At 68.9% G+C, this 11,172-nt stretch overlaps 1 protein-coding gene across 1 annotated transcript; it reads left to right on the top strand.

Moving 5' to 3' along the window:
• The first annotated feature begins 596 nt into the window (after positions 1-596).
• LOC123822431 lies at positions 597-9,532 on the top strand. Its single transcript, XM_045844344.1, has 5 exons — positions 597-618; positions 810-865; positions 1,902-1,969; positions 5,516-5,629; positions 7,131-9,532. Exons 1-5 carry the CDS (start codon positions 597-599, stop codon positions 7,891-7,893), a joined length of 1,023 nt encoding a protein of 340 aa, XP_045700300.1. The 3' UTR covers positions 7,894-9,532.
• The last annotated feature ends 1,640 nt before the right edge of the window (positions 9,533-11,172 follow it).

Here is an 11,172-nt window from a genome sequence, read left to right as displayed (position 1 = left end):
TGTCACCCGGCGGCCACGACGGCCGCGCGCCCGGTTCTCACCGTGAATGGAACTGAAGGGAAGAGAACCCCACCCCCGTCTGAGGACCAGGCAGCAGGAGCGTGGGAGGGACTCGCCGCCTCCAAGCCCCAGACTCCGAGGCACGACAGCCTCGTCTGAAATCCAGGCGGAGTGTTTTGGACGAGCAAGATCAGGTCGAGGTCACGGGCAGGCGGGGCGATGCGGTGGAAAAGAGCATGACCCGGGCGAGTGCAGACCCTGGGGCTGCCGAGTGGTCACATGGTGACCGAGGAACGGGAGCACTCAGCTGGCCCTGGGGGTCCTGGCAGCACCCCGAAACCCCCGTTGGAGGAACACCCACAGACACCCCCCCCCCGAGGCCGGGCGCTCCGCGAGGAGCCGGGCACGTGGGGACCAGCACACGCCACCTCTGTGCCCCGGACTCTGACACGCAGGACAGCCAGCACCCCGGCAGTCTGGGGCCCGAAGGGACCCACGGCCGGGTCTCCCTGTGCCTCACCCCCCTTAGCACACGACACCCTCCAGAGGTTCCGTGGGACAAACAACGTTTGTTCTAATAAAATAAACGGCTTGCCATGGCTTTTGAGGAGCCGGAGGGTGAGAGGCCTCGGCCACGTTGTCAAGCACCCAGCCTTTGGGGACACACAAATGAGGGGGCGCCCCGCCGTCAGAGGTGGGCTGGGTGGGCTGTTTCGAACAGGCTCCGAAGGGAACCATTTTCATTAACATCAGGGTCGGCAGGCCACAGGGACGCCGGAGGCCACCGAGCCACGTCCCCCATCCCCCAGGTGTCCTGGCTGCAGAGGCGCTGCAGGGGGCAGCCCCTGGCCTCGGGGAGCAGGGGGTAGGACACAGCCGGGCAGCTGCCCGGGTCTGCCCCCTCAGTGTGGCCAGGCCTCCGTGGTGACAGGAGAGGTCGGTCTGACCTTGGTCTCCTGGGCAAGGACGCCCTGGCCGGCAGGCTGGCCCAGCGCCACGTCCTCTAACTTCGCCGCCACCGGCAGGAACGGAGGGAGTCACCTCCGCCGTTGCTTGCCTGCCTGTGCAGCTTTTCCGCGCCGTCGTCAGAGAGACCGTGAACCCGCGCCGCAGACAAGGAGGCAAACGGGTCGCGTCACGCGGCTCGCGGCCGAGAGCAGCCATTCCGACGCCCCACTTGTCCTCCGCTCGGAGCCGGGCGGAGGGCCGGAAGCCACCACGCAGACAGCCGGGCCCGGTCACAGCGACACCGTCTGTGCGGAGACGCGAAAGCACACACTGGGGGAGATGGGCGGAGGGAGACGTGGGGGGTACGGAGAAGGGGGGAGCGAAGTGCCGGAAGCAGACTGGGATCGTCACGCTGGGAGGGAGGGAGGGGGGAGGGACTGGGACCGCGGGGGTCCGAAGAGGCAGCCGCGGGTGAGCGATTCCCGCCGAGTCACGGCCCGGAGCGGTTACCAGGGCAAACACACACACCCCCACTCGGTCAGAATGCCGTCCACAATAAAACCACCGAGAACCCCGGTGGAAAGTGGACAAAGGGTTTGAATGGACGTTTTTCCAAAGAGCGCACACATGTCAACAGCAGCCGCCACCAGGGAACTCGAATCAAACCCCAGAGAGACGTTACCTTCACCACCACGCTGGGTGGGCTCCGTCGGGATGCGGGGGGTGGCCCCCATGGGAGGGAGTGGGGCCGTGGGGCCCCGGGCCCCCGCAGGGCCGGGCGTGGGAAACGGCGCGGCCGCCGAGGAAGACCATCCCTCCCCCACAGCGCTGAAGGCAGAGTGACCGGGTGACCCCGCAGTCCCACACCGAGGAACACACCCAGCAGAAAACAGTCCACCCAGAAATCAGAAAGGAGACGCCCCTTGTCCTCCCCCAACCAACTCTGACCTCAGCCAGATGATCAGACCCACTGCACCCCGAAACCGGCCCAGGCCGTGGGCTCAGACCGCTGCAAACCAAGGTGCGTTTCACGAAGCAGAGACGCCCCCAAACGTGCGTGAGCTGGGGCGAAAGTTCCTTTAAAATAAGGAAGCACAGGGCGCGGCCCCCGGCCAAGTGCGCACGGCACTCGGTGCACACGTTTCCGAGCTCTGGGCTGCACCGGTTTCTCCACCGCCTCGCCGGCTGCGCCCAGACGTGAGCCCAGCCCCCCAGGAGAAGCCTCCGCTCCAGGGAGCCTGGGGGGCAAGGTGGGGGCCCACGGCCGTGTCGGCACAGCCCCCCAGGGCGGCTCACCCGGGTGCCGCACTGGCAAGCCCATTTGGCTGCCCATGAAACATGACTTTCTCCAAGTAAAGCTGCCCTGCACGGGAGGTGCCACGGAGCCACCACGGAGCCACTCCCATCCACAAGGACAAAGCGGGGGGGGGGGGGGTTGGTTAGAAGCCAGCAGGGTGACAACTGGCTGACCGGGACAGAGGCAGGACGCGGGCCTTCCGCAGCGGGGCCCAGGCCTCCGCAGCCTCGGACCCCTGGTTTCTCCTGTGCAGTGACGTCTCCCAGCCCCAGCTCCTCCGTCCCTTGAGAGAGCGTGACTTGGGCAGGGACGGCTCCCGGGGAGCTCAGGTGTCCCCAGTTCCCGAGGTGCCTGGGGAGCCCCCGTGAACAGAGGAGGGCGCGGAGTGGAAAGGGCAAGGACGGGTGTCCAGGGAGGACGTGTCAGTGTCTTCGGCGGGCTGGCTGCCTGGTCACCGCCCCCCCGGGGCCACCAGTCGGGAGGAACGGTCCAGAAGGCGGACTGGACCTGCCACCGGGGAGGCTCTGCAGCCTAGACTGTCCACGCTCCTTCTTCCTCCTGACAACTGCTCCCCACACGCGCCCTCCGACTGACCGCTGGGATGCTTCCTCCACACGGGTGGCGGGCGCCCTCGGAAGGCCGGGGTCCCTTAAGTGTGTGTGGGGCCCCTCCCGCTTTCTTGGGGTCCCACGGAGGCTAGGCTCAGCCCTTAGTTCAGTGAGGCCCCTCGTGGCGGCAACCGGCACACAAACCCGGGCTCCCAGCAGTCCAGGGGCCCCCGAGGGCTGGGCGCCCGCTGGTCAGGAGCCCCCGCCAGCCCCGAATCTGCTCGCTAGCAGGGGCCTGCGGGCGAGGCCCTCGGGCTCTGCCTCTGGTCCTCTCTGCGACACGGGCGAAGACGCCGCCCTCAGGGACTGGAGGACCCAGCCTCCACGTCGGGCTGGGCCGGGATCAGGGGACCGCTCTGGAGTGCTTCCTGCAGAGGCCGCCACATCCCGTCCCCTGTCCCCGGTGGCCAGGGAACAATGAGCACAGGACACCGGGCTCAGCAGCTCCGCTCCCTGGGGCTCACCCGTGGGCTCTGGCAGCCAAGGTGCTCCCACGGGGGCAGCATCCCAGCGCAGCCCCCAGACCCCCAGCCCCTCGCCCCCGACACACACACACAGAGTCTCCCGCGTCCTGGGTCCGAGTGCGGGTTCCGGGCAGGACCGACGCAGTCCCTGGCTGTCTCTCCTGTGCCCCCGGCACAGGTCGGGCGGGCACAGCCGTCCCTGTGGGGCCGCACGGCTCTCCTCAGGCGGAAGGGCCGGCCTGGGCCCCCAGCTGGCGGCACCCCTTGGCGAAGCAGCAGGATGCAGGCTCCGCTTGCCAGGCCACCACCCGGCATCCCCTCTCCTGCCACCGCTTGTCCGTGGCCCTCGTCCCCCTTCCCAAAAGCCACACGGAACACAGGGCCCGTACGTCCACCGTGCGCCCCGGGGAAATCCTTGGCCTGCGTGCGCTGCGCTGGTTTTTTTAAACACACGCCCCCGTCCTCTGAAAATGCAGGCTCTTCCCCAGACAGAGCAGCAGCCGGTCCCTGTTTCAGGTCTGGGAGCACACGGCAGAGTCACGTGCCCGCGTCCGAGCACACAGCCAGGGGCAGCTGGTCTCCGTAGCGTGCGGCCGGCAGGCTGGACGCGGGACAGATGTGCACCGGCCCCGTGCGGGGCCTGTCAGACCATCCGTGGAGCCCGGATTCACGGAGCTGCAGCTCTGCTCCGGGGCGGGGCAGCCACGTGGGACAGGCCCCCTCCACCCCCACTGCTCGGCCGCCCACTCCCTAACCCTGTGACCTCCCCCCAGGTGCCAGAATCAGTCCGTTCCCTAGAATCGCCATCGCCGTTGTTTGGAGGAAGCCGCCATTGCCGGCCCAAATCACAGAGGTCATGCTCAACGCATCCGTTCAAAGCTCTAAAATTATCTGCCACGTTCAGACACAGTTCTGACGCGCTCCTGATTGCTCCGGCACCCGGGCGCCCGTCTGTGGCAGGAGCCCTCTCCGCGGAGAGGATGCCCAGGGGCACGTACAGGTCAGCCAGTGGGCAACGGTGTTCCGGGCGGATCAGTCACCCCACGATGGGGCTCAGGCGTCTCCCTGAAACCAGACCGGACGGCGCTGCCCGCCGTGGCAGAGGGAGCGGTCTCTTGGCTCGGGGGGCTGGGGGCTGTGCGGCCGTGACGCTGCCTTGACGTGGACCCGGGGCCCTGGAGGGGTCACGGGAAGGCTGACCTGCGGGGCCGGCTCTGGCGCCCCACCCCCACCCCCGGCAGCACACCTGGGGCTGCTGCTGGGCACACTCCTCTCTCGCTCCCAGGTCAGGTGGCCCACCACCGCCCCTTAGCTCTCAGGCCCAATGTCCCTGCCCTGGGGGAGGACAGGAGGGAGGGAGGCAGGGGAGAAGGGCGACGGCCACAGACAGGGGCGGAGAGGTCCCTGCATCGTGGCCAGAGGTGTCCCTCGAGGGCGGGGAGCCGAGGGGGACGGTGGGGGTGGTCCAGGTGGCTCCCTGCCACCACGCTTGCTGGTCAGAAATGGGCTCCCAGGCCCCACCCGAGCTGCACCTGGACGGCGTACCCAGGGGCTCACCTGAACTTCTAGGCGTGAGCACCCAGACCCGGGTGGGTCGAGTCAGGACGGAGGTCAGGCGCCACACCTGCGGTGGTCGAGGGGGACCCTGAGCCCCAGGAGGGGCCAGGCGGGCTCCTGGCTGCCATCTGTGAGCGGTGGGATGTCAAGAGGGGAGACACCAAAGGGCTGTCCAGTAAGGGGGGGTGGGGGGCTTGCACCCCTCAGGCCAGGGCCAGAGGGACAGGCCTCGGGCCTGGCAGGGAGAGGCTCCAGCAGCCAGAGCCAGCCCCTCGCAGAGAGAGCCACGCTGGGGGGTGGGGGTGAGTGCCTGTCACCAGAGCCCCGAGCTGAATGTCGGGGACTCAGTGAGGGCATGGCCATGGCCTCCAATCACAAGGCAAGGAAGGCATGGCATTTCCTCCAATCACCTGGCAGGGCTAGGGAGGGCGTGGTCCTCTCCAATCACAGGGCAGGGGCAGGGAGGGAGTGGTCATCTCCTTCAATCACAGGGCAGGGGCAGGGCGTGGTCATCTCCAATCACAGGGCAGGGCTAGGGAAGGCGTGGCCATTTCCTCCAATCACAGGGCAGGGGCTGGGAGGGCGTGGTCATCTCCAACCACAGGGCAGGGGCTGGGTGTGGCCATCTCCTCCAATCACAGGGCAGGGGCAGGGAGGGCGTGGTCATTGCCCATTTCCAAAACGCTGGGCTCTCCGGATCGGAGTGTCAACGGCAAACCCAATGGGCTGTCCCTGGGGAGCTCAGAACCAGGAGGGTGAGTGAGGAGACGGCACCGGAGACGACGGCCAGTCCCCGTGCAGGGAAGCAGCAGGCACGCCTGGCCTGGGCTGCGGGATGGAGGGAGACCGGGGGGAAGGGGCAGGAGGTCGCAGCCCAGGCCCACACTGTGGGAGCCTGCCCCGTGGCCCTCCAGTGGGGGTGTGCGGGGAGTCGGGAGGGGTAAGGGCGGGAAGGGAGGCCCGAAGGTCGTGAGAAGCCGAGAGAGGACGCCGCGCAGAGCAGAGAGGAGCCAGCGGCCCCTGTCTGCATGAGAGGAAGGAAGCTGGGCGGAGTCCGGGGCAGCACGGACTGCAGTGCGTGTGCACACACCCGTGTGCACGTGTCAGAGGGGCGAGCACACCCTCGAGGCAGAGGGACCCGGTCAGGGGTCTGGGGATGAGGAGACCCGGAGAATTGGGGGGGCCAGGGGCCCTATCCGGGTGGTTCACAGGCAGGTGTCAGTTTGGGATGAAGCCAAGACTGGGGTGGGGCCCGGTCAGCCGCGGTCAAGGCCCCCTGTGAGTCTTCTAAGCTGAGAGGCCCAGGGGCAGCGGGAATCGCAACTCTGGAGCGCCGAGAGAAGTCGGGGGTGGACAGGGATGCAGGGCCTCGGCATGAGTGGGGCTGCAGCGGTGGGGGGAGCCGAGGCCCTTGGGACTGTCCCAGGGCACGAAGGGGCCAAGCAGGGGACCCAGGGGCAGAGAGAGCAAGACCGGGAAGGGAGGGGCGAGCTGGATGGCAGTGGCGGCTGGGGGCTGAGAGGACAGGCTTGCACACAGGGACAGAGTGGACAGAAGGTCCCGTGGATGAAGTGTCCACGGCCGGGCCCAGGGCGGCTGCTGAGGCTCCCTCCCAGCCTGCTCCCCTTCTTCCTCCTCCCGCCAGCCCCATCGCTCTGTTCCCTGCTCCCCGGCAGCCCCCGAGGTCCAGCCACAAACACGCAGGATGTCGTGCTCAGAGGCCCTGACTGAGCGAATGGCTGAGGCTTTGCCTCGAGCCCTGACGACGGCCGGGGACCCGGCAGCAGGCACCCCTCCGGGCTGATGCCGGCAGCCCTGCGGCTCCAGCTGCACACAGATGCGGAGGCCACTGGCAGCCCGGACCTGGGGCGCAGCGCTCCTGGGGCGGGGGGGCGGGGTGTGGGGCAGTCCCCGGAGCAGAGGTGCGTGTGTCAGGGCCGAGGCAGGTACGGCCCCCCCCAAACACCTGCAAGGACTCCTCGTGCTCTGGCTGTGCCACACCAGGAGTGCATGCACACACACGTGTGTGTGTGCGTGCACGTGCACAAACATGCATGTGTGTGAGTGCACCCACACCTGTACATGCAGGCACACGTGTGAACACATGCAGGCAAGCATGTGTGCTCTTATGTGACTGTATGTGGCAGTGCGCTCACATAATCGGGCATGTATGAGTACACGAACATGTGCGTGCGTGCACACGCCGGCTTGCACAAACATGCGTGCGCACACACTCTGGCTTTATGTCTCCCCCAGGGATGCGGACACCTTCGCTGTGGCTGCTCAGGCGCCTGGGAGAAGCTTCCGGCCCCCGCCCCCGCCCCCGGCTCTGCTGCTGGAAGCCGTCCCGGCGCAGCGCTGCTCGGCTGTCATCTGGTCAGAGACGCTGACAGGCGCAGGCAGGCCGCCAGCTCGCCCCGCGCGCCACTTGGAGGTTGGGCTGGCAGATGAACCGGTCCTGGGAGGGGCCCGGAGGGAAGATTTCACATTCACGTCTCCGCTGCGCCGCGCCCCCGCGCTCCGGCTCCCAGCTGCAGCGGGGAGGGCTGACAGGCGCCAGCCGGGCGCGGGCAGATGGTGCGGCAGGGCCCGTCAGAGCCGGACGCGGCGCTGCTCCCGCGGAACCGGGGCCTGCCCACCCGGAGCTGAGCGGCGCTGGAGGCACTCCGGCTCATTCCGGCTCATGCCGGCTCCTTCCGAGCCAGAGTCAGACCCTGCCGGGCAGGCACTGACCTCTCGTTCTCAGAGCTGCTTCAGCGGGGACGGGTCCCCGGCAGGGGCCACCAGGACAGGCCCCGCGGGCGTCCCTGAGCTCCGGCCCGTGGCAGAGGAGTGGCTGGGTGTGAAAGTGGCCATTCACACCCAGGGGAGGAGCCTGGACAGCCCGGGAAGGCCCGGGCTCCAAAACACGCTCTTTCCCGCCCCGGCGGCCGGAGGCCACGCCCCCGCCCCGCCCCGCACTGCCAGGACCTGCGGCTTCGTGACGTCAGCAGGGGCGTCTCCCGATTTCAGACCCTGAGCAGGAAGACGCACGTGGCGAGTTCAGCCGCCATCCTCCAGCCCCCCTGTAGTCTAAGTCCCCGGCTGGAACACAGACACCTCGCCGGGGCTGCGGACGCGGTCCTGGATGCGGGGGGCGTCCCGTGCCGGCGGCCAGCCCGACTCCTGGGCGCAGAGCAAGGAAGCGGGGTCCTCGTCCACCGGGGCGTCTGCTGCTCCCTGGGGCTCCGGCGGGCTCCGCGGGCCCGGGGGGCCCGCGCCTGTGCAGCCTGCTCCCCAAAGCCTGTCCCGAAGGCTCCCCATGGACGCCCACCCGTGGAGGCCCCTTCAGGGGAGGCCTGGCCCACGCCTGGGACGCTGTCCAAGTTGGTGGCTTCCCCACGGAGCGGCTGGGACAGGGGCGGCAGCTCTGGGGTGACCTGGTTCGGTGGGTCGGGGTCGGGGTCACCCCTGCCCGACCCTGGGGTGTGTGTTCGTTAGCACGTGTGAGCTCCCCAGGTGGTGGGCGGCAGGTCAGGCCTTCTCTGTCCCTGTGAGCCACAAGGAAGCCACTCGCACCGTGACTGGTACCGGCGCGGCCTGTGTGTGCACACATACACACACACACACGCACGCGCACACGGCCCTCCCAGCGTGCACGGCGGCTCGGGACTCCCTGCAGGACCCAGCCCTCCCCGACCCCTCCCCGACCCCTCCCCTCCGCTCCTCTCCCCGGCCCATCCCACGATTCGGCGACAAGCCCTCTCTCTGCAGCTGCGGAAACATGGCTGGCCGACTCACTGCGACGAGTCACGTTGTCAGGGGTGGCCACCCCGTGTGGGTCCACGGAGGATGGCGTTGTCGCCGTGGCCCTGCTCCCAGAGGCGGCCGCGGGCGAACAGGCCAGGGCTCCCGTGAGTCGAGACCCCGGTGGTCGCTGCAGACGGAGTGTCTCTGCCGGGAAGCCCTGTGGACTCTGCACAGGGGACAGAGTCCTGTCCAGGTCACGTCCCTGCCCGGGACCAACCTTCCTCCCTGCTCGTCAGGCGCCAGGTGCTTGGCGCTCACCTGGCACCTACCCCACGGAGCGAACCGTGAGGTCACCTGCGCCGCCCATCTCACTGGTGAGGGCTCTGAGGTCCAGTCACCTGGCCTACACGTCCCCTTGATGCCAGGTGCTCTCTCTTCCCACCACCCGCTGGCGTTCCCAGTTGGAGGATGTGCTTCTCCGTGGAACAAGGTCCCGTGGCCGGCGTCCCCTCCATGGCTTGACGGCAGGGCCTCAACTCAGCAGGAGCGTGGAGCCTGGGCGCCTGCCGCCGTGAATGCCGTGCCCGACGCCGACGCTGACGCCGGCCACAGAGCAGGTGCACAGCCCCCACGGCAGGTGCAGAAGGGGGGCCAGCTGGGGCCCCCACCGGGACTTCCTCCCTCAGGGCCTTTTGACGTGGCCCACCCACCGTGGGGCCTGAGGGCCCGGCCAGTTCCCCCTCCACGGGGGACAGCCGCCCAGAGGGCCGGTCGCACTAACCCACCGCGGTGACACTCTGAACCCCGACCCACTCGCCGTCCTCGGCTCCCGGTCCTTCCACGAGCCTCCAGAGCTGGCGGCACGGAACGGGCGCCCTGCCTCCTGGGCCCCACACGCCGGGGTCCAGCCTCGTCTCTGGTTCCCTCCCTGCGCCCGACAGACACACCCCTGCTGGGTGGGGGGGAGGGCGGGCCTGGGAGGCAGCCCCTGTGGGCGAGGGGGGTCCAGGCAGCTGAAGCCAGACCGGACGAGTCCTGCGAGGAAGTCAGGGGTGGCCGCGGCTGCCAGCGCGGACGGGGTGTCAGCGGAGCTGCCGCAGCCGCCCGGGGGGTGGGGCGGGAGGCTCGTCTGTGCCGAGGGAACCGGACGTGGCTTCCTGCTGGACCCCAGCCGCAGCAGCGGCGCTGCAGACGGCGGGAACGGGGAGACCCGCGCACTTCCTGCAGCTCTCGGACCAGCCACGGCCATCCTCGGCCTCTCCACTCGCACGTGAAAAAGCCAATTTCCAATTATTTTCAACTTGCCGCTCACGCTATTGCTAATACGGCTGTAATTACCTATCGGCACGTTCAATTTCCACCACGCGGAAATCAATAAAACTCTAGACCTTTAATAAGCGGGGAAAATTCCACTTGTGGTTGTCATCGGTGTGTGAAGCGACCGTGTGAAACTTCTGGAAGCGGCCCCCCATCTCACCCGCTTTAGGCCGGAACTCGGCGGGCGGCTCGGACCGGGTTCGAGGCCAAGGGTGGGAAACGGGGGTGGGGGGAGGACGGAGGGGCCCGCTGCTGCTTCGGGGTCTCCCGGCCGCCTGCTTCGGGGGGGGGCCTGCTCCCCGCGTCCAGGGCTAGCGCCAGACGTCCCTGCCTGGGGCGTCTGCTCCCCCGCCTACGCCCGTGACCGCTCCTCTCCCCAGGGCGGCGCCCGCAGCTCGGCCCCCACAGCAGAACCTCTGGCTCCCGCAGGCCCCACTGGCCGGCAGAGGCCTCGGGTCCCTCCCCTGGCTCCGCCCACACCCTCCGCCCCCTCCCCCACGCGCAGGCCTCCAGCCTCTGGGACGAGGGTCTGGGGAGAGACGATGCCCCTGTCACGGCTGCAGAAGCGCATGTCCCAGGCAGCGCCCCAGCCCCCCAGCCGGTGGGAAACGGGGCCGGGCTGGCTTCTAGCCTCTCGCTGCACAAACCCCAGCGCCCGACGGAGAGATTTCAGAGTGTCACCAGCTTCTCACCCCACGGAGTGACCTCTCATCGGCGGGTGTCAGTGAGCCCCCCTGTTCCTGGGAACTGACGCTGAGCGTGTCGATGGGACCATCTCAGTGGGATCGGGCATCTCCGCTCGGCTCAAGGACGGGCAGCTGTCCGGCCCCAGGTCTGCCCGGCCGAGCTGTGGGGGCCGGGTAGGGTGTTCCCCGCCTCCAGCCCACCCAGCCACCAGCAGTAGCCCCCGCCCACTTCAGGGGCGGCAGGGGGTGGGGGCCACACCGGAGGTGGGGGGCTCGGAGCCCTCAGCATCACCCGCAGGTCCTGGTCTGGGGTCCCCTCAGGCACCTGCCACGTGGGACCCGGCTGCGCAGCCTGGGCGGCCCACAGGCCTCCGTGCCGCCCCTCCAGGACAAGCACTGGCTCACGCACGGCCCGGCCGGCCCTGGGTGGGGCCTGGTTTGTACGAACATGTAACGGTCGCCAAGCACGCGGCCACTGACATGTCCCCGCATCTGCAGCCGGACAAGCCACTCGCTGCCCCTGGTGGCCGGAGCCCGGTGCCTGGCCTGCGTGTGTGCCTCCCAGC

Source organism: Phyllostomus hastatus, unplaced genomic scaffold (assembly GCF_019186645.2).
Source record: "Phyllostomus hastatus isolate PE091 unplaced genomic scaffold, TTU_PhHast_1.1 phas_contig_402, whole genome shotgun sequence".
Lineage (NCBI taxonomy): Eukaryota > Metazoa > Chordata > Mammalia > Chiroptera > Phyllostomidae > Phyllostomus > Phyllostomus hastatus.
The sequence above is the reverse complement of the archived record's forward strand: the minus strand, read 5'-3'. Positions and strand labels throughout refer to the sequence as shown.

What these genes read in the sequence shown, in the direction of transcription:
- LOC123822431 (XM_045844344.1), top strand. Translation starts at nt 597, where the DNA reads ATGGCTTTTGAGGAGCCGGAGG. An exon ending in GGCTTTTGAGGAGCCGGAGG is followed by an intron (nt 619 to 809) that starts GTGAGAGGCCTC and finishes CCCATCCCCCAG; the next exon opens with GTGTCCTGGCTGCAGAGGCG. An exon ending in CTGGCCTCGGGGAGCAGGGG is followed by an intron (nt 866 to 1,901) that starts GTAGGACACAGC and finishes CTCTGACCTCAG; the next exon opens with CCAGATGATCAGACCCACTG.